The 21,490-nt window shown below is 44.8% G+C and overlaps 2 protein-coding genes across 2 annotated transcripts in view; one reads left to right on the top strand and one right to left on the bottom strand.

The window, feature by feature from the left end:
* Positions 1-3,484: 3,484 nt before the first annotated feature.
* Positions 3,485-21,490, top strand: part of Niban1 (niban apoptosis regulator 1) — a 148,008-nt gene continuing 130,002 nt past the window's right edge. The window contains exon 1 of the mRNA XM_057770625.1: positions 3,485-3,657. Within this exon, the coding sequence (XP_057626608.1) occupies positions 3,603-3,657 (55 nt within the window). The 5' untranslated portion in view covers positions 3,485-3,602. The remainder of the gene's footprint in view (positions 3,658-21,490) is intronic.
* On the bottom strand, positions 10,947-11,387 carry LOC130875011 (60S ribosomal protein L32-like). Its single transcript, XM_057770626.1, has one exon. It carries the CDS (start codon positions 11,362-11,364, stop codon positions 10,957-10,959), a length of 408 nt encoding a protein of 135 aa, XP_057626609.1. The 5' UTR covers positions 11,365-11,387; the 3' UTR covers positions 10,947-10,956.

The raw sequence follows: 21,490 nt of genomic DNA, 5'->3' as shown, positions 1-21,490 counted from the left end.
ACGCAACGACAGAGTTACAGCTCCAGTTTCACCCAGCGAGCAATTAATTACATAGCCCAGGAACAGAGCCCTCTATCTTAAATGGGAACACAGAAAATAAGGAGTTCATAGTTCCGTGACATGTAAGGAAATCTCCAAGCACACAAGCTTTAATAGTATTAACTATAGGTCAGGCAGTGGTGGCATGTGTCTTTAACCCAGGAGGCAGAGACAGGTGAATCTCTGCAAGACTGAGGCCAAGCCTGGACTATAAGAGCGAGTTCTAGGTCAGCCAGCATCACACAGAGAAACCCTGTCTCAAAATCTGCCCCCCAAAAGAGTATTCAATATTTATTAAAATCTTGTCTTTAAAAGGATAATCCAAATGTGTGAATTTTAAGGTATATGAATTATATCTTAGTGAGTATGTGAATGATTTAAGGTTGTGATATTGATCTAAGAGAGGTGGCCTTAAAAATATTTCAAAGCAAAATGCGTTGATGCTGGCAGAAACTAGCATCGCACAGGGGATGTCTAAACTAGCTGGTTTGAGTTGTATGAAATTGAATTGGGTTCATAAAGTTATTGAATTGCTCAGAGACTCGTTTTAATGTGTAATTAACAAAATGATGCTCACACAGGATTTGCAAAGATTAAATACTATGACTAAAATTAAAAAACAAAAAGAATTCTGGGGGTCAGCTAGATGGCTTAGTGGGCAGAGGGGCCAAGTTTTATGACCTGAGTTCAATTCCTGGGATTACATGGTAGATCAGGAGAGAACAAACTCTGGCAAGTTGTCCTCCATGCTCACATGACCACTGTGTTGCATATGTTCCCCACCTGAAGGAAATAAAAAAGATTAAAATAATGAATTTCTTATTTTTTCCTATAAACCATCGAGAGAGATTATCTTTGTTTTTGGGCAGGAGGGTAGAAAACTCCTGTTTCTTGATGTAGCATGAATGATCTGAAGGGTCAGTTAAAATAAGCCCGCACTCAGGAGGGAGGGGCAGAAATGCCCTTCGTTTCCAGTCTTGCTCTTGTGATAACAACCCCAGCATCCACCCACTGCCCTCTTACTATGCTCCTTGGGATACATTAAGTGCTTCAAAGCCCACCGAAACTTGATTTTGACAATGGTCCATAAGGCGAGTATAACTATCTCCATGTAACTGCTGAAGAAACCCACATAGGGATGGTCCCCAAATGTCCATCTATTGAAACCCTAGTCCTCAGCCCGTGGTGCTGTAGAAGGGTGGGATGTAGAAGGGTGGGAACTATTAGGAACTAGAGTCTTGTGAGTGTTTTTTTTTTTTTTTTTTTTTTTTTTTTTTTTTTTGGTTTTTCAAGACAGGGTTTCTCTGTGGCTTTGGAACTAGCTCTTGTAGACCAGGCTGGTCTCGAACTCACAGAGATCTGCCTGCCTCTGCCTCCCAAGTGCTGGGATTAAAGGCGTGCGCCACCACCGCCCGGTTTGTGAGTGTTTTTGAAGGAGATACTAAGACACCACGGCCCCTCTCTCTCCCCCTCCCGCCCACACATTCCCACCTGCTGTGAGGTGACCAGCAACCCTGCTACATGTTCCTGCCATGAGGTGTTGAGCCAGGTGCCAGGGGTGTGTTCGTAGTAAGGAAACAGGATAGGAGAAATAATTGTAGGTTCCAGGCCAGCCTGGATTTTCTAAGCCTTGTCTTAAAAAAACAAGGTGGAGATGGGGTAGAATAACCTCCAAATAAATTATAACAAAGAACAAAACCACCTCAAGAGCTGGTGTGCGGACACAAGCTTGAAAGCCACGTGACCGCTGGCCTTGGGCTGAACCTCTGAACTGTGGGCCTGAGAGACACTAATTCTGATAAGCCGATTATCCTCAGCATTTTTTCACAGTGAGAAAAGAAGGCTACCACAAGGCGGGAGTTAGACAATCTGACCAGGTCAAATGACCAGTCAGAGAGTCAAAGCTGAATTTGCCAGTTCGGGACTAGCGATTCGGCTCCACACAAATCTTTCCACTTGGGAATTCATGACGGAGCGAAGAGCGGTAAATCAGAATAATCCCTTGCTTCTCCAGAGCAGATAAACTATACAGTAGAGACAAACTAAACCAGCTTTGGGCAGGAGATCCAAGTCGGCTGTGCTCAAAATAGAACAGAATTCTGAGGTGTAATTGGATCAATTTATGTAATAGAAGGAATTAGTACTACTCAGAAAAAAAAATACTTCAAGAGCCAGTCAGTATATTTTAAAAAGATATTCTTTTATGTGTATAGGTGTTTTGTCTGCATGTCTGTCTACCACATGCATGCAGGGGTTTTTCAAGACAGGATTTCTCTGTGTATCTCTTCTGGCCCCTGACTGTCCTGGAACTTGCCCGGTAAACCAGGCTGACCTCCTCCTGCCTCTTAGTCTCCAAATCTCTGTGTAGCCCACTCCTTCTGCATTTACTTCCCAAAGTGCTGGGATTACAGGCGTGCACTACCACACCTTGTTTTTGAGATGATGAGACTCAAACCCAGAGCTTTCAGAATGCTAGGCCAGCTCACTACTCTCTAGCCCAGGGATATTAACAGTTCAGAGCTGACTGGAAAGAAATGGAGCAGCCAGAGAGTAACACACTAGGTTCTCCTTGGCGAAATGAGGACAGGGGAAGATGTAAGAATTTGCAGGACATCGAACACACTTTGGAATTAGACGGATGTATGCAGGGTGGGGGAGACGGGGGTGTGAGCTGTGAGAAACATTTGCGGTCATGTTCTGGAGAACTGGCTTAAAGTTCTCTTCAGGCTCCGCTAAATTGGTAGGAATTGCTAAAAATCGGACCACCAAGAACAGAAGGAAACCAGGGCGACCCCTCTGCCCAGGCTGATCTTGCTTGAGGCTGCCAAGCTGAAGGGCAGTTGCCGGGAAAGGAACACTGCGGTCTCCTACCAGCTATTTCCCATACGGTAAGATGAGACCCTCAAGGACAGGTCCGTGAGTCCCAGGCAGACCTTAGAGTGTACGGGATCCATTTGGTGTTCGCTAGACTTTTCCATTGCTCTCCCCAGCTCTCCCTTCACTTCCTACCTCCTAAGTCCAACTACTTGGTTGCAGGAAGGTATGGCTCCTCCAAGCTTCCCATACTTCCGGGCAAGGGAATTCCCTGGGAGAGGAGGGGGGCTTTGAAAACAGGCTCTGGACAGGTGGCTGGAGAACAGGAAGGCAAATGGGCTTTTGATCTCCATCTTGTGGGACAGAGGTAATGAAGTTTCCAGCTGGCAGAGGTTTACGGTCACCTGGAAGTGATGATCCATTCTCTCTACTTTCTCCACGGTGTGTCTGGGTTGTCTCCAAACTGGTGAAAAGTCAGCCAAGAGGAGGGAAGTCCTTTTTCTGTCCCTGAGTTCCTTGGATAGCCCCCCGGGGGCTCAACAGCGGAGCGAGGGCGGGAAGACAGCCCCCGGGCCAGCCCACACGTCTTCGAAGGGCGCGGACCTGGAGGAGGAGGCGCCCGCGCCGGCGACGCCTCTCGAGGAAGTTGGCCCTTTAATTATAGCGCCAGTTCCCTGTCGCATCCACCTTCAGCAGCTAGCAGCAGACAGCCGGTGTCAGTCCTCTGCCTCGCGTGCGGCACCGCGGCCATGGGCGGCTCGGCCTCCAGCCAGTTGGACGAGGGCAAGTGCGCCTACATCCGAGGTACGACCGCCCCTCCGGGGCTGCAGGGCGGCATAGAGCCGGGACTAGTCTAGTCACCTTCAGGGCAGCGCATTGCCAGGGCTAGCCTGGTCACTTGCGCACCGGTACCCCCTAGCGAGCGCGGGCTAGCTGGTGCCACTCGCGGGCTTTGGGCACCTAGACACGCACTCGCCTCCCGGAGCCCGGTGTCCTGTGTTTCAAGCACCCGCGCGGCTCGGGTGGGGAGGAGACTCGGGATGCGGTGATGCGGGATGCGCCTGGACGCCCCGGAGAGGCAAGTCCTCTCAGGAAGACTTGAGAGGACTCTGTCGTTGTCCCTTCTCCCCCGCCCCACCCCAGCCTCCCCAGCCCCTCACGCGCGCGTCCCTCTCCCCTCAGGATCTGTTCTTTCCCTGGCGGGGAAACATTTCTCTTGCTTGTGCTTGGCTCTGAGTGGTTTCCAAAAGTGGCCGCAGAGATTGCTGGGGATATCCCCTCGAGTTTGGAGATTTCCTTGTGTGGGTGTGGGTGGGGTGGGGTGAGGTAGGGGGGATTCCTGGCCAGTCGAGCAGAATTTCCCTCTGGGTCAACTGGCCGGGTTTTGTAAAGTGCAGCGCAGGCCACACCTCTCCCGAACTTCACACCAATTGCAGGGCGATTTCATCAGAAACAGAAAGGATGAAGTCGTCACCTTTTCAGGTTGGATGGTTCCTTTCTTTCCCCAGAGAGGAGGAAAGCAAAAGGGGAAGCTTGGCGTGTTTTGCAACAGTTGTTAAAATTGTAGATGGGAGAAACTCTTTTTAGGAGATCTTGAGATAACGGAGGAGTGACTTAGTCAAAAGAGACAGGCTGAAGAAACCAAAACCAAACCAAACAGAAACAGCAGGAAGTCTTGACTCCTTATCTTTCGGTGTCTTTGGCTCCTGCTCCACCTACCCCCAATCTTGCCATCAGCCACTGACGCTCTAGCTAGCTTGTAAATTTGATGAGACCCGTTCCTGGCTTCCAAAGTGCCATATTTGAAAATATGTACGCGGCGGCTCCAAGTTTTCTCTTTAAAAGAAACAGTGAGGTTTTTCTTGATGCCCCTTTTCTGGACCTTGAGGTAATGCCTATATAGAAAGCATTTACCCATTTCTTTAGTCATATTTGTCCTCAGTCGCGACGTTTCAAAACATTTGTTAAAGGCTACCATACAAAGGCACACGAAGGGCTGAGGTTATAATTGATTACCCAGATTCTTGCTTCTGTACTTCCACGTAGAGAATCATCAGCAACTGACAATGTCGGGGGATAAAACTTAGTCACTTGTCCCTCTGTGGAAGAGAGAAATAATGGATGTTTTACTTAGCTAAAGACTAAGCCCACCTTACCCTTAGAATTGTTATTTGCTTTTTTTCCCCAGTACGGGGCTCAGAGATGTCACAACACTAACAAGGGGCTTACATTCACCTGTGAGCAGATTTGTGCTCATGGCGCCCATAAGCTGTTTCACTACATAGTTAGAAGCACTTAAAGTCACTGCCTAGACTTCTGCGGGTAGCAGGACCCTTGGCTAGGTCGGAGATAAGCTAGTTTACACATTTCAAGGTTGGGATCTTGTTGTGCTTGCTGCAAGCATTGTACTCAAATGAGGAAAAGTATCACTCTCTTTATCAAAATCAATATGTAATGCACACACAATGAACATGTGTAAGCGAGTAAAACCACAGTCATTACATCCCCTGTCAGGGTTTCGCTCTTCGGAAGAGGCTTGGGAAGAAGGCTTTCGTGGTGTGTGTAGTGGGGAAGGCAGAGAAGAGTTAAAATACCTCTGGGGATAATGAGTCTGCGCTTCCGAGACAGCACAGATCACACCAGAAGGGAAAGGAGCCTTGGAAAAATTGCTGGGAATTGTTCCTGCTTGAGCAAAGGAAGATCACAAGGCTCTGATTTCCCGGTGGTTTCGAAGCTTCAGATCCCTGAAGAAAACCATAACCCTACATTTATTTCTCTGCCTATCCTTTAGCCCATAAATATCCTCAAGCTTTGATTTAATTGTAAGTAAAACAATTGGAGGATTGAAGGTCGAGTTTAAATACCGTTTTATGATCTGCTCCTCATAAAGTGGCCACAGTGAAACGTGGATTTGAAAGCTTCTGTTGTTGAGGCAGTAACTTGTTTTGGACTTTGCCAGGGCACTGAGTAACTAGTCTACACATTTTAAGTTGGTATCTGTTTGAAGCAGCTGTACTTTGAGAACACCAGCACTCTCTAGCGCTCTGTCTGCACTGACTTTTAGGCCAGCCGTCAGTAAAACTACTGAGTTGGATTCTTATAATCTGGGTTTGAGGCCAACCTGGTCTACAGAGCAAGTTCCAGGATAGACAGGGCTACACAGAGAAACCTTGTCTTTGAAAACCAAAAAGAAAAAAAGAAAAAGAAAGAAAAGAATTTACTTGTTAAAGAGAGAACTGACTTCTACACACTGTGGAACGCATGCGCCTTCCATAAACAGACAAATAAATGTATTACAACTCTCTTTTTTTTTTTTTTTTTTTGGTTTTTCGAGACAGGGTTTAGAGCCTGTCCTGGAACTAGCTCTTGTAGACCAGGCTGGTCTTGAACTCACAGAGATCCGCCTGCCTCTGCCCCCCAAGTGCTGGGATTAAAGGCGTGCGCCACCACCGCCCGGCTTGTAATACAACTCCTTTTTTTTTTTTTTTTTTGGTTTTTCGAGACAGGGTTTCTCTGTGGCTTTGGAGCCTGTCCTGGAACTAGCTCTTGTAGACCAGGCTGGTCTCGAACTCACAGAGATCCGCCTGTCTCTGCCTCCCGAGTGCTGGGATTAAAGGCGTGCGCCACCACCGCCCGGCTGTAATACAACTCTTAAAAGAAGGCCTGACGAAATGGCTGGGCAGGTAGACACACTTGCTGCCAAACCTAGTGGCCTGGGTTTAGTTCACAAGGCAGGAGGAGAGAGACAGCTCCCACAGAACGCCCTTCTCACTCCGCTGTGACATTACACGCTCCCTCCTCTACAAAGGAAAAGCAACTGCAGCAAAGTAGAACTACTATGGCACTTTGAGAGAATGAAAAAGGAAACAAGCCTGAGCTCCTCCACACAGGGTGTCCGTAGAGGACGGTGTAAGCGAGTCCTGGAGGGGACGGCGCAGCATGGGTTTGGTGGGCGCTTGTGGGCCTGCTACCAGCAAGTACTTAAGGAAACTGTGTCTGACCTACTTAGGGCCCACAAGATGGCTTCAGTGGTTAAAGGTGCCTGCCACCAACCTGATGACTGAGTGGAGGAAATAGTTAAGCAAGCGCTTAAGGAAACTGTTCTTCAGTTGGGTGCCATGATGCCCGTGTGCAATGCTAGCACGCAAGAGGTGAAGACAGGAGCAGCCAGAGTTCAAAGCCAGTCTCGGCTGAATGAGGAGAGGGAGGAGGAAGAGATCTTTTCCTGAACTCACTGTCAGTGACAGCCTGAGAAGGAAGGGCTCAATGACTTTTTTTTCTAAATAGTCATCAATGAATTGATACCTTTAATGAGTTTCAGGTTAATTTTTATGATTTAGGTGTATGTCTGTGTACCTTTGTGTGTTTGTGTGTACCATGTATGTGTGGGTGCCCCTGGAGGCCAGAAGAGAGCAGTAGTCCCCCTTCCCCCACGAGAATTGAACTTATAGGTAGTTGTGAGCCACCTGATTTGGATGCTGGGAACTGAACCCGGGTCCTCTGCATGAGCTGCATCATCAAAGCCTGCTCTAGCTCAGAATAGCTGGCAATCTGGAGCACACTGCACAGCCTGCAGGCAGCTCAGCAGGTCGGAAAGGTCCTTTCCAGGTGACTGTTGATGTGAATCTCTTCTAGTCAGCTTGGCTGGTCTTCATTTCTTCTAGACAGTTGAGGGAGTCAGTGCTTCTTCCAGGCTGCTGGTGCAGGTTGTTTTGTCTGAGAGTGACTCTAGGCAGTCTTACTTTTTTTTTTTTAAAAATAATTTATTTATTTATTATGTATCCAATATTCTGTCTGTGTTTATGCCTGAAGGCTAGAAGAGGGCACAAGATCTCAGTACAGATGGTTGTGAGCCACCATGTGGTTGCTGAGAATTGAACTCAGGACCTTTGGAAGAGCAGGCAATGCTCTTAACCGCTGAGCCATCTCTCCAGCCCCCTCTAGGCAGTCTTTACTGCTTGTTTATACACTCTTGTTGAGGGAGGGGCCTAGTGAAGCTGTTCAGTTTCAGGGATGTCCTGAAGCTATGTTGAATTGTTTGCTTCCCGTCTCTTCCTTGCAGAATGATGCATTTTACCTCCCCCTAGAACATCCTGTTGTTTTACCTCCTTGTAAAAATCCTGTCCTAAAATATCCTGCTGCTCTACTCTCTCTCTCTCTCTCTCTCTCTCTCTCTCTCTATATATATATATATATATATATATATATATACACACACACACACACACACACACACATATATATATATACTCTCTCTTTATGTCTATGTCTTAAGAAGTTTTTCCACGGCCCCTGGCAGTGGGACCATGATCTATTCCTGTGCACCAGCTGGCTTTTTGGGACCCCCTCCCTATGGTGGGGTGCCTTGTTCAGCCCACAACTTAACGTGCCGGACTTTGTTATCTCCCCATGGGAGACCTTACCCTTTCAGAGGAGTGGGTGGGGGTGAGTTGTTGGGAGGAGGAGGGAGCAGGAGGAGGGGAGGGAGAGAGAACTGTAATTGGAACGTAAAATGAATAAAAAATTAAAAAAAGAATTCCCTCCAAGATGGAAGGTTTTAGCCTCGAGGAAATTACTACTCAACAATAAGATCCAATCTCAAAAAAACCAAGAAGAGATGAGAAAGATTGCTAGTAATCTCCTAATAGTGCTTTCCCTTCTGTCTCCAACAGCGGGACATACAGTGTTTAAGTGCCCACATGAACCCTCATAATAAAGATATTCCCAGTCTCCTTTGCATAGAGATGAGGATATGCAGCTGACTTTTGGTCTATGGGATTTAAGTAAAAGTGTCACATCTTTCAAGGAAGTCACTGGTCCAGACAGAGGTCAAAGTGGACAGGAATGCTTTTTTTTTTTTTTTTTTTTTTTGGTCCTGTCCTTGATGCTGTCTGGATCAACCAATTTGGACAATGACTTATTCTTTTAAGGAATCTATATAGAGCAGAGTTGAGGGATGAAAGCAGCCTCAGTTCCTGTGGGATTCACATAAGTAGAACCTCCATAAGAATCTGAGACTAATTTCCTTTGGACTTTAATAAGAGAGATATCAGCTGTGTCTTATATAAGCCAGTGTTATTTGTGGAATTGCTATTGTACACGGAGAAGCCTTATTTTAATGAATATAAATGTCTCTGTTATCTGTGGCCCAGTGTATCCCAGCCATTTGGGTTCCTTTAGGAAAACTTGATGGAAAGACTATAGAGAATGGTAATCAGTATTCTGTTGGTATTAGCCTTAGGGCAGCCTGCCTCTGCCTCCCTAGTGCTGCCATTAAAGCTACACCACTGCCCTGGGGCGGTGCTCACCCTAACCACTGAGCCATCTCTCTCCCTAGCCTAGATCAACCTCTTTCTAGGAGAGGGGGGAATTGCAGCTCCCAGGAAAGAATAGAGAGGGAGAGCAAAAAGAAGGGGAAGGTCCAGTATAAATTTTGATCTATAAAAATACTATTTATATACACACACACACCCTTATATATCTTTATATATATTTTCCAACTGCTGATGAAGTGAATAGAAATTTGAAGCAACATTAATTACTGAAGACTGGGAATTTCCATCCAGTGTCACTAATTACCTTCTGCTTCTACCCATCTTTATGAATGGAAATCAAGACACTGGGAATGAAAGACTATCTTTAAGAAACCCCAAATCCACTGGGTAGTAGTGGCACACAACTTTAACCCCAGCACTCAGGAGGCAGAGGCGGGAGGATCTCTGTGTGTTCGAGGCCAGTCTGGTTTACAGAGCGAATTTTAGGAGAGTCAAGGCTACTTGAGACATCTGTCTCAAAGAACCAAAAAAAAAAAAAAAAAAAAAAAGAAAAGAAAAGAAAAAAAAGAAATCTCAAATCTAATGTTCAAAACCAGAAAAGATTTTGTGACTTGAGATTATTTGAGAAGGGTTTATTTTGAATTCAGCTTTTCTCCATGAATTTTGATATGAGCCTTGAACTGCATAGAGCACAATGCTGAATCAAGACCTGACTTTTAGCTGATAAGATGCCTCAGCTGGTGAAGGAGCTTGAGGACATGAGTTCAATCCTCAGGGCCACATCGTGGAAGGAGAGAACTCCTCAAATTGTCTTCTGACATCCGAAAAGATGCTGTACCAGGTGCATCCACATGGCACTCACACACACTGACATAAATGCATCAGCTTAAGCCCTGGTCTTTTTTTGGTTATTTTTTTTTCATGGCAAGGTTTCTATGTGTAGCCCTGGCTGTCTTGCATCTCGCTTAGTAAACCAGGCTGACCTCGACCTCACAGAGATCCATAAGTCCTGGTCTTAATAAAACATTTTCCTTTATGTAGACATTGATTATGAGAAGACCACATGAACAAGGGTTTCTAATAGTCATAACTACCAAGATGACAATACCAATTTTTATTATTTGATTGTTTCTATATTAAGTCAGGGTTTCATGTGTTTAGGCTGGCTTTGAACTCTGTGTCTGTAGATGACTTCCACTCCTGATCCTCCTGCCTCCACCTGCCGAGTGCTGGGACAGGTCAGGGTTGTGAGGTGCTATGGGGAGAACCCAGAGCGCACCCCGAATGCCAGGAAAGCACTCTGGCAACTGAGCTCTACCCCCCCCCCCCCAATTATCTGATTTTTCCTCAGAACTGTGAACTGATGGTAGTTTTACTCAATTATAATCTTTGGAAGCATCTGACCGAGCTCACAGGTGGAAAATGCAACAGAAGGAACACAAGTTTAGCAGGAATTTAGAATTTAATTGAAGTACACATACCGTGAAAGCTTTATAAAATATGCAGTGTGAATTATGGCGGTGAATTTTAATCTCCTAAACAGAAACTCTGATTACTTTGCTGTTAGCAAAGTGAGGTATTGTCACTCTAAGACGTGAAGTGAGCGCGGCAACAATATGCAATGGGAAATGAATGAGGGGAACGGAGGAGAACGGACAGGAAGACAAGAATAAAGCCCAGTTCATCTGGCGCAGTCTGTTGAAGGCCTTTTTAGAAAGCATAGGACATGAAGGCTAAGAGTCTCATAGTTTTTTTTTTTTTTGAAAATACCAAGTCGGCAGTTTTTGTGGTTTTATTTAAACACAAATAAAATGTGCACGCAAGCCATCTACTCATTCTCTTCGCTGCGCAGCCTGGCGTTGGGATTGGTGACTCTGATGGCCAGCTGTGCTGCTCTTTCCACGATGGCTTTTCGGTTCTTGGAGGAAACATTGTGAGCAATCTCAGCACAGTAAGACTTGTTGCACATCAGCAGCACCTCCAGCTCCTTGACGTTGTGGACCAGAAACTTCCCGAAGCCGCTAGGCACCATGTGCTTGGTTTTCTTGTTGTTCCCATAACCAATGTTGGGCATCAGGATCTGGCCCTTGAATCTTCTCCGCACCCTGTTGTCAATACCTCTGGGTTTCCGCCAGTTTCGCTTAATCTTGACATATCGGTCTGACTGGTGCCGGATGAACTTCTTGGTCCTCTTTTTGACGATCTTGGGCTTCACCAGAGGCCGGAGGGCAGCCATGATGCCGTAAAGGAGATGGCAGCCACCTCACAGGTAGCGCCGAGGAAACGAGTCTCATAGTTTTAAACTAAAATGCAGCATACACAGAGACACACAGACACAAACACACACACATTTAAACACACAGACACACATACACACAGAGAAACCCACACATGCACATACGGACACACACACATGCACATACAGACACAATGCACATATGCACACACAGACACAAACACACACACATTCAAGCACACAGACACACATACACACATAGAGACCCACACATGCACACATGGACACACATACACACATGCACATACAGACACAATACATATATGCACACACAGACACAAACACACACATTCAAGCACACAGACACACATACACACAGAGAGACCCACACATGCACACACGGACACACATACACACATGCATATACAGACACAATACACACATGCACATACAGACACTCAAGCGCTCACACAAATGCAATACAGATTTTGTTCTCTGAAACTGGGAAATGCATTTAAAAGAGAAAAATAGCACATCGCTGCCAATAGGAAGAATGGGAGCCAGCTTTTAAAGTGCCCTTTCTTTGGTACTGCTTAGTTTTTCTCACTTAGGAAAAACAAAAGGTTTAGCAATATGAAAGCAATTAATTCTGTTTTGCAAATTGCCAGTACATGAAGAAAGCTTATATTTCTTGCTTAATGTATGAAATGAGTGTATGAGGTCAGAATTAAAGAATAGGTTTTTTTTTTTTTTTTTTTTTTTTTTTGCTAGGATCCCAGGAATGGTGCTTAAAAGGTTTGAAGGAATTTTGGAAGAAAAGCCTATTTCTCTTTGCCAAGCCACGTGGACATTTATTTCCCTTTCCTTCTTAAACACTATTTTTATTTTAAAATAAAACACAGATGTAGAAAACCACACAGAACAGATGCATAGCTCAGCAAATCATTGTAAGTCACATGCTTGCAGCCATCACCCAGGTTGAAGGAAGGACCACACTGGCCACTGCAAAAGTCTCCATGTGCCCTCGTCTCTCCAAAAGCAGCCCCCCCCCCAAACAAACCACCTTAAAGATACTGGCACTTATATTTATTTGCTTACAATTCTGCTATCTCAACTTGATCCAGCTGGGTGGTTCTGGTTGTCTTCATAGGTGGTTATTCTTGTGACTTCGGTTATTGGGCATGTCAGCTGGTGATTGGGCACACCTGAGGAGTTCTTTCTCTCCAGGTACATTTCTATGCGGTCACTTCAGCAGAGTACCAGACTTTTAAAATAATAAACCAGAGTTTGCTAGAACGCTCGAGGCTCTAGAAGCTGCTAGAACTTCTTATGGTGTATTAGGGTTCTCTGGAGGAACAGAACTATCTATCTATCTATCTATCTATCTATCTATCTGTCTGTCTGTCTGTCTGTCTGTCTGTCTGTCTGTCTGTCTGTCTATCTATCTATTATCTATCTATCTATCTATCTATCTATCTATCTATCTATCTATCTATCATCTAAAGGGAATTTATTGGGATGGCTAACAGGGTATTTTCCAGCTAGTCCAACAATGACTGTCTACCGGTGGAAGTTTCAAGAATCCAGTAGCTGTTCGGTCTACAAGGCTGGATGCATCAACTGGTCCAGTATGTGCCAGAATCCTGAAGAAGTAGGATATTCCCAGTGAAAGCAAGAGCAACTAAACTAGGCAAACAGGGAGCAAGCTTCCTTCTTCCCCGTCCTTTGTATAGGCTGCCAGCACAAGGTGTTGCCCAGATTCGAGGTGCATTTTCCCTCCTCAAAAGATCTGGATTATAGATGTATCTTCTCACCTCAAAGATCCAAAATAGGAGCCGGGCGGTGGTGGCGCACGCCTTTAATCCCAGCACTTGGGAGGCAGAGGCAGGCGGATCTCTGTGAGTTCGAGACCAGCCTGGTCTACAAGAGCTAGTTCCAGAACAGGCTCCAAAACCACAGAGAAACCCTGTCTCGAAAAACCAAAAAAAAAAAAAAAAAAAAAAAAAAAAAAATCCAAAATAGGATGAATTACTTCTTCAAATGATTTAATTAAGAAAAAAAAAAAAACCCTCACAGGTGAACCCAGATGCTTGGGTTTTAGTTAATTCCAATCAGTTCAGTCAAGTTGGCACCAAAAATAGCTGTCACATATGGCTGAAGCCTTGTAAGGGGTGATCTGCATTATCGACTTGACTGGATTTACAATCGCTATGGGAACACATCTCTGAGTGTCTCTGGGTGTTTACAGGAAGGTTTTAGTCGAGGAGGGAAGACTCAGCTTGAATGCGGGCCTGACGAAAAGGTGACTTGAGCATCGGTGTTCATCTCTTTGCTCTGTGACCAGTTCTATTCATAGCTGGAGCCTTCCTCTGTGATGTGCTGTACCCCATTATTCTGCTCCATCCTAACGATGAGGGAAGTCTCAGCCATCCTAGATTCAGGAGGGGCTACACACGGGTTATCTAGGACTGCTCAGTCACAGTCTACCAGGCCACTAATGTCAGACTCTGAAAATTCCCCTCCCTCCTCTCCTCCCATTCCCTTCCCTTACCCCAACCCACTCCTCTGTTTCTATTCAGAAAGGGACAGGCCTCCCTTGGGTATCAACAAAGCATGGCATATCCAATTGTGGTAAGGCTAAGCACCTCCTCTTGTATTAAGACTGGACAAAGCAATCCAGGATGAGGAATAGGTTCCCAAGAGCCAGCCACAGCATTAGGGACAGCCCCTGCTCCCAGTCTTAGGAGTCCCACAAATAGACCTAATCTCATATTTTGTAATGACTTCTTCATATTTCCTTGTGGTTTTAATCCCTGTTGTCTTATATACTTAAATATGTCTTCTTTCAAGCCTCTTGTATGCTAATGTTTTCCGCTAAGTCTTTCTTTCCTTGCCAATTATCTGTTTAACAGATGGAGTTTTCCATTGTCTGGAGTTTGCTCATAGTGCAATTCGACACATTCTTCTGTATTTTCTACAACAGAGAGGAGCAATCTCTAGATCAGTCTGAGGGTCAGTCCTGGAGTCAGGCGCACAGACAGACAGCGCAGGCTTCTCCACTGGAAGGCTGGTTGCCGGCATGTGTAGTTGCCTCTCTTTCTATAATGCAGGAAGCCATGGTGCTCATTGCTAGGACTCATTAATTCATGGGAGACTGCACAGTCTTCAAGTCTGTCTTTTAACAGACTTCACTGACAGCCCCCTGGTCAGAGCAAGTCACACATTCCTTCCTAAGTCATCGCTGGCAAGAGTGTTGAATTAGCATGGCTGTCTAACCCAGTCAAACAAGAACATTCCTGGCTTAGTGCTTGGCTGAAGCCCACGGTGAGCAGCAAGGTCATGGGATTCCTGAACAAAATCAAGTGGAGTTACAAGAAGTGGTAATTGGGTAGGTAAATAAGATTACTTGTAGCACAACTAGTAAAAATCCAGAGACAGATACTGGGGTTCAACCAGAAGGTCAGAAAAGCAAAACAGCCAGCCACTAGCTCTTACCTCTACCTCAGTCTGAAATGGCGATCCTGCCTCCAGAAATCTCAGAATGAGACTGTGTGTGAGAGCTGTCTCCTCCTGTCTTATATTCTTCTCGAGGGCTGGGATTAAAGGCATGCACCACGCCGGGCGGTGGTGGCGCACGCCTTTAATCCCAGCACTTGGGAGGCAGAGGCAGGCGGATCTCTGTGAGTTCGAGACCAGCCTGGTCTACAAGAGCTAGTTCCAGGACAGGCTCCAAAACCACAGAGAAACCCTGTCTCGAAAAACCAAAAAAAAAAAAAAAAAAGGCATGCACCACTATCTCCCAGTTTCTATGGCAAACTCGTGTGGCTATGGGATTAGAGGTGTGTGTCACCACTGCCTGGTCTGTAAGGCTGACCAGTGGGGCTGTTTTACTCTCTGCTCTTCAGGTAAGCTTTATTCATTAAAATACCAATGAAATTTCACTACAATTACCCATTTGATAAAGGTCATGAGAGGAATAGAAGGGGCTTATGACAGGATCCATAGTGGGGGAAGAGGTGTGTGTTAGATAGGGTGTTTAAGATCATAGCTGCTGACTGCCAGAAAACTAGGCAAGAGCCTGTGGGGTTCCCATAGGACAGGAAGAAGGGAGGGCTAGCGGGGGCTGAAGAAGGGTGCTGTGCTGGTGTGTTTGGATAGTGAGAAGTGGGGAGACTTGATGGGAGGGAGGTCCTGGTCATAGCTGCTGCTTTAGCATCACTCGAGTGTGTGCACTGGGAAAGCAGGTTCCAACTTTACTTCACTGTGACATTTGCAGCCAGTGGGTCAGTGTCCGGGCCGTGATTCTTGACTGATGAATCTGAGCTCCATGAGAGAAAGAAAGGAGAGAAATTAAAAACTGTAATGACTTTCTACAAAATTGTCCTTGGACTACCACACACACATCATGACAGCTGGGCATGTGCACGAGTGTGAGCCGTCCCCACCCCTGCACCATACACACGTATAACAAAAGAACTTTAACACAGAAAGAACTCTTAGAAATAAAAAAATCCTGTGATCAAAAATCAATTTTTACTGTTTCTTGGATAATAAAGTTGAAATATTTCAAATAACAGTACAGACATCAAAAGATAGAAAGGTGAAGGAGACAGTATTTAAAAAGTCAATAAAAATTTTAACGTCTGACTAGAGAATAAAGAACATAAAGGAGGCAAATTACCAAAAAAATCATAGAAAGCTGTTTTCTAGCACAGAAGACCATGTGCTTATGGGTTTATAGGGCCAGGCAATTTCTGGGGCAGATAGAGGTAGAGGTAGCTCATGCTCCCATCTTGCAAGGGAGAATGATCAGGTAATATACAGGTACTGGACAGAGTCCTTGGTGACAGAAATGAGCCCTGGACCACAGGCCATTCTGGACCATTGGACCTGTGCTAATGCAAGGTCAAAAGCAGAGTAAAGAAGAATCCAGCTCAGCCTGAATAATTTAACTGGAGGCCCGATCAAAAGCCTGGTTCCTTAGGGGACTCAACCCTTCACGTGCAACATGTGCAACCCGTGAAGCTCAACATCCATTGGAAAATTACCAGGCAAATTGAAGAAATGGAAAAATGTCCATAATGAGAGAGAGAGACAGAGACAGAGAGAGAGACAGACAGAGACAGAGACAGAGAGACTCGGGATTTCCAGGTGTAATAAACTTAGCAGCAACATTAAGGTAGCAATAAGGAACATGTTCCATATGACAGGAAGACGTAAATGCCAAGAGAAGAGAAATGAAAACTGAAAGCATACTTTCAGTTGCCAGTATTTTGGAAGATTACAAGACTTCTCTGTTTCTGTTCCCTGTTGGAAGCTCTGGGGAGAAAGAAACTGTGCCCACCTGCTGGCAGCCTTCTCTGTCCCTCTGCAGAGGACTGAGGGGACCCTAGGAGTAGCTGTTGGGGACCCAGGGTTGATCTGGGTCTGGGCAGATGAGTGGGGTCGGTTGAGAGATAAAGGCAAAACATGAATTCTCTTTTGAAAGGTTGTCATTTGTAGTGGTCAGGTCCCCTTGACTCTGGGACTCATTCAGGGCATGGAACAATTTCTATGTTTTGCTCAAAAGAATCCAGAACATTTTCCAAATTTGGGTTGAATGTGTTTGTTTAAAAAATTATTTCCTATGCAAGTCATCCTGAATGTGTGAGGTGATGTGTCTGAGTAATTGCCCAAGCAAAGAAACACAGGCTTAGCGTTAGAATAATGATAGATTTTATTAGCAACAATCGCAAACGTGTAGTATCTGGAGTATAAATATTTAAAATGGCTGTGTTGTAGAGAAGGATTAAATAAATAACAAGAATTGAAATGTCCTGTTTAAATTTAAAAGTAAATAAGAACTTTGGAGCATGACTAAGACCTATGCAAACCAACTGAGATGTCACTTCTTAATTAAGAATAACTCTCCGTGTGTGGCATGATACTGACAATAGTAAAAGCTGACATTTATTAAGTGCCTACTATGTGCCTAGCACGTAAATGTCGCAGAGGAAAAGAAATGGGGTAGCTAGTATTCTCCTAGATTTCCGAGACTGTCTTGTAGAAATTTGTTCCTGTGATTTATTCCAGGGTAGAAGTTAAAACATTTACTTTTTGATCTTTTGGTTTTACTTCTCAATTCTAAATGATCTGTTTTTTTTTATTTATACAAATTGTAGATGTGTATGTACATATGCACAGGTGAGTGTAGTGTGTGTGTACATGGATGTGTGTGTGTATGGACATGTGTGTGTGTATGGATGTGTGTGTACATGGATGTGTGTGTACATGGATGGGTATGTACATGGATGGGTGTGCATGAAGGCAAGGAGGGTGTGTCCTATCTTGCTTTTTATTGCAGTGGTATCATGAGCAAATGCAACTTGGGGAGGAAAGGATTTATGTTTTACAAGGCAGGACTCTGGCGGTGGGAGCTAAAGCACAGACTATGGAAGAGTACTGTTTACTGACCTGTCTTCCAATTGCTTGCTCAGACTGCTTCCTTACACAACTGAGGATTTGCCCAGTGGTGGCACTGCCTACACTGGGCTGGGCCCTCCTGCGATCAATTAACAATTAAGAAAATGTCTTACAGACATGCCGCCAAGCTAATCTGAAGGAAGCAGTTCCTCAGCTGAGGTCCTCTCTTCCTAAGCGACTCTAGTTTGTGTAAACCTAACCAGTCCAAGCACATAGAGTGTCCTTTTCCATCACTCTCCACCTCATTTCTTGGAGGCAGAGCCTCTCCCTGAACCCGGAGCTTATGTTTTTGCCTAGACTGACAACCAGCATGCCCAGTGAGCCTCTTGTCTCTGCACCCCACCACTGGAGAGTATAGGGATACAGGCCTAGCATGTGTACACCAATTCTGGGTTCAGACTCAAGACCTCACATTTGCTCAGCAAGCACTCTTAACCACGGTGCATCTCTCCAGCCCCTGATCTACTTTTTTTTTTTTTTTTTTTTTTTTTTTTTTTGGTTTTTCGAGACAGGGTTTCTCTGTGGCTTTGGAGCCTGTCCTGGAACTAGCTCTGTAGACCAGGCTGGTCTCGAACTCACAGAGATCCGCCTGCCTCTGCCTCCCAAGTGCTGGGATTAAAGGCGTGCGCCACCACCGCCCAGCTTGATCTACTATTTTTTGAGATGAATATTTTTACTACGTGGGATGGTAGATCATAAATAGCTTAATCCAGAAACTAAAATCAATCCAAATGCTAGAAAACATTGTGAAATTTACAAACAGGTAAAAGAAGAATTTCAGGCCTTTTTATTTTTCTGTAAAAAAAATGATGACATTAGTCAACTTCTTCGTTATAAAGGAGAATATATTTGAAGAGCAAGGCCTAAATGGCTAAGGTTAATGGAGCTGTCAAATGTGAAAAACACATGACACTCTCCTGAGCACTTGTTGAGTCTGAAGCTGAATATTTTGCAAAGTTTTAATCTACGGACCAGATGGACCAGGTTCTCCTATATAAAATGGGAACAGCATTAATGCCTGGTGAGGTAGAAAGGAGTCTCAGGCAAGTGACGGGGAGAGGGTGGGAGAAAGGAAGAAGAAAGGGAGCGAGGTCGGAAGGAAGGGAAGGATGGAGAGGGGTCACTCCTACCTACGATGGCTGATTCAACCACAATATGGGATCGCTGGTCTCGAGATTGGAAGGGGAAATCCAAAACACTTCTGGCTACCCAACATGAGCAGTCTCCTGGCATACCCCTGCAAAGGCTTGGCAGTTCCTACAGAGGTGTCTTCCTAATGCCCTTCCTGGCTTTAGGGGAGTGGTTGGTGTCGAACCTTGAGAAGAGTGACTTCAAAGGTTTCTATTTAAACTCTTGTGCCTGATTCTTTCATGGTGAACAAGAAAAGCCGAATACCTTATATGCAGTCATTTGTAGATTCAACAAGCTGTTGAAAAGAATCTAATTAGTACTAATTACAATACTAGAGTGTCCCAACACATTATAATGCCATTGCTTCCTCAGAGCCATTGTGTTTAAACACTCAAACATTAATTAGTCTACAGAACAAATGTGTGAGCTAGGTATTATATGGCAGAATGTGAAAGCCAATTATTTATTCTGCAAAGACCAGATGCCATTACTGATAGGAAAATAAAATTGATTAGCATAATTGTAGGGATGGTAGAACTGAGGAGCACATTATATTTATTACATTATATTATTCATTTCTATATTCCTTTTATTTTTTATTTTTATTTTTGAGACAGAATTGCATGTAGCCCGAACTGGCCTCAGATTTACTATATAGCTAAGTATGACTTTGAGCTCTTGATCTTCCTGCTGCCAGCGTCGGAGTGCTGAGAGCTTGCAGGCATGTACTACCATGCGAATTCCCTTCTTTCTAGTGCATATGTGCTTGAAGTAGGACCCATGCGGCAGTGACCCGAAGCTGTGTTTCATATGGACATTAGTCAGGATGGGCTCAGAGCTGAAGGAAGCAGCCTTGGGTCTCAGTGGTCCAGTGAGACCAGGTGGATGGACGTTGCCATTGTTTAGGGACAAGCCATCTTTTCATTAGTACAAATGCAACATGGACTCCTTTAGATTGCTTCTCAGAATGACATTTCATTCATTTATTTATTATTATCAGGATGACATTTTAAAACAAACAAGGAAAAAGAAGCCAATGTTATTCCAGGATTAAAATTTAGGTACTTATTTTACTAAAATGCCTAAAGTAAAAATATTTTGGAAATCCTGTGGTATATAGTAAGATATGTGTTCCTTTATTCATTTGTTTAATGACAAAGGTCTTAGGCAGGATTAATAACTGCTGTCATTTTGAACAAGTACTATTTTAGGATACGTGGGAATTAAAGTGCGCTGTGAGAACACGTGTGATCTCTGCATATGACAAGGTCTGCTAATTCCACAGCGCTTCCTTGCCTTTATCCATCACTGAGCAGGATGCTGAATTGGAGCTTAAGGGAAATAAAGATGCTATCTTTCGGCATTCAACTTCTGGAGCTCCCGAATCCTACCCACAGAGTCCGTGGTGCTCCTTGGATCCCGATTTTAGGAGCCCCTGCCCTCCTGGCTCCATTGTTCTCAGGGCCACAAAAAACCTTCGGATGGACCTTGTGCTTGGTCTAAGGGAAGAAGGAAGAGGAAGATTGTGTGGTTATGTTTTGTGAGTCAGGCATGAAGTGGGATGTGCCATTTCTACTTAACCGAGAGAGAGAGAGAGAGAGAGAGAGAGAGAGAGAGAGAGAGAGAACATGCCAAAGATTGACATTGGTGTCTCCTCCTGCATCCTTTTACCATCCATATTCTAATTGAACCTGGAACTCACCAATCTGCCACCCTGGCTAGTCAGCCACCCTCAGGGTATTCTTTCTCCACCTCTGCAGCACAGCGACTGAGGCTTGTGTCACCATGCCTGGCTTTTATGTGGGTGCCAAGGATCAAGCTCAGAGCCTCATGCTTATGCCACAAGCACTTTGCCCACCCATCTCCCCGGGAGCTCTGACAACCACACTGCATCCCTTTGTATATTACTACTGGAAATTCCTTTCCAAAGCCGAGTTCTTTTTTTTTTTTTTTTTTTTTTTTTGGTTTTTTGAGACAGGGTTTCTCTGTGGTTTTGGAGCCTGTCCTTGAACTAGCTCTTGTAGACCAGGCTGGTCTCGAACTCACAGAGATCCACCTGCCTCTGCCTCCCGAGTGCTGGGATTAAAGGCGTGCGCCACCACCGCCCGGCCCGAATTCTTTTCTTGATGTCACTTTTCCCTGCTTATCCTCTGGACCTCGACCTTTTATGAAGACCTTCTATGCTCTTAAGTAGATTCCTCAAGGAAGAGAGGCTAGAAAGGCTGTGGCTAGGGCACGTCAGACTCCTCTAAGCCTCTACTGTTTAAGCGTGTGTCCTTGAAGCTCCTGAAATGTGGATAGCTGGAATTAGGACATGGTGTCAGCTTGATGATTTACTGTAAATTTCGAAGCTGTAAACTCAAATTATACCAATTTCTGAAGTATTACAATGAGGGAAAGAATTTGAACTATGCCTGTCATCAGTAGTAGTTACATATTGAAGTCATACAAGGTTGTCCCTATGGAACCAAACACAGTATGATAAATTGGAAATAATCAAGTTAAAAAACTTTTTAATGCATCTATTAGAAGC

The sequence above is a fragment of the Chionomys nivalis genome, chromosome 5 (genome assembly GCF_950005125.1).
Source record: "Chionomys nivalis chromosome 5, mChiNiv1.1, whole genome shotgun sequence".
Classification (NCBI taxonomy): Eukaryota; Metazoa; Chordata; class Mammalia; order Rodentia; family Cricetidae; genus Chionomys; species Chionomys nivalis.
This window is presented reverse-complemented; position numbering and strand designations above follow the sequence as displayed.

Bases quoted from the DNA above. Each gene is read 5' to 3' on its own strand.
- LOC130875011 (XM_057770626.1), bottom strand. From the start codon at position 11,364: ATGGCTGCCCTCCGGCCTCTGGTGAAGCCCAAGATCGTCAAAAAGAGG.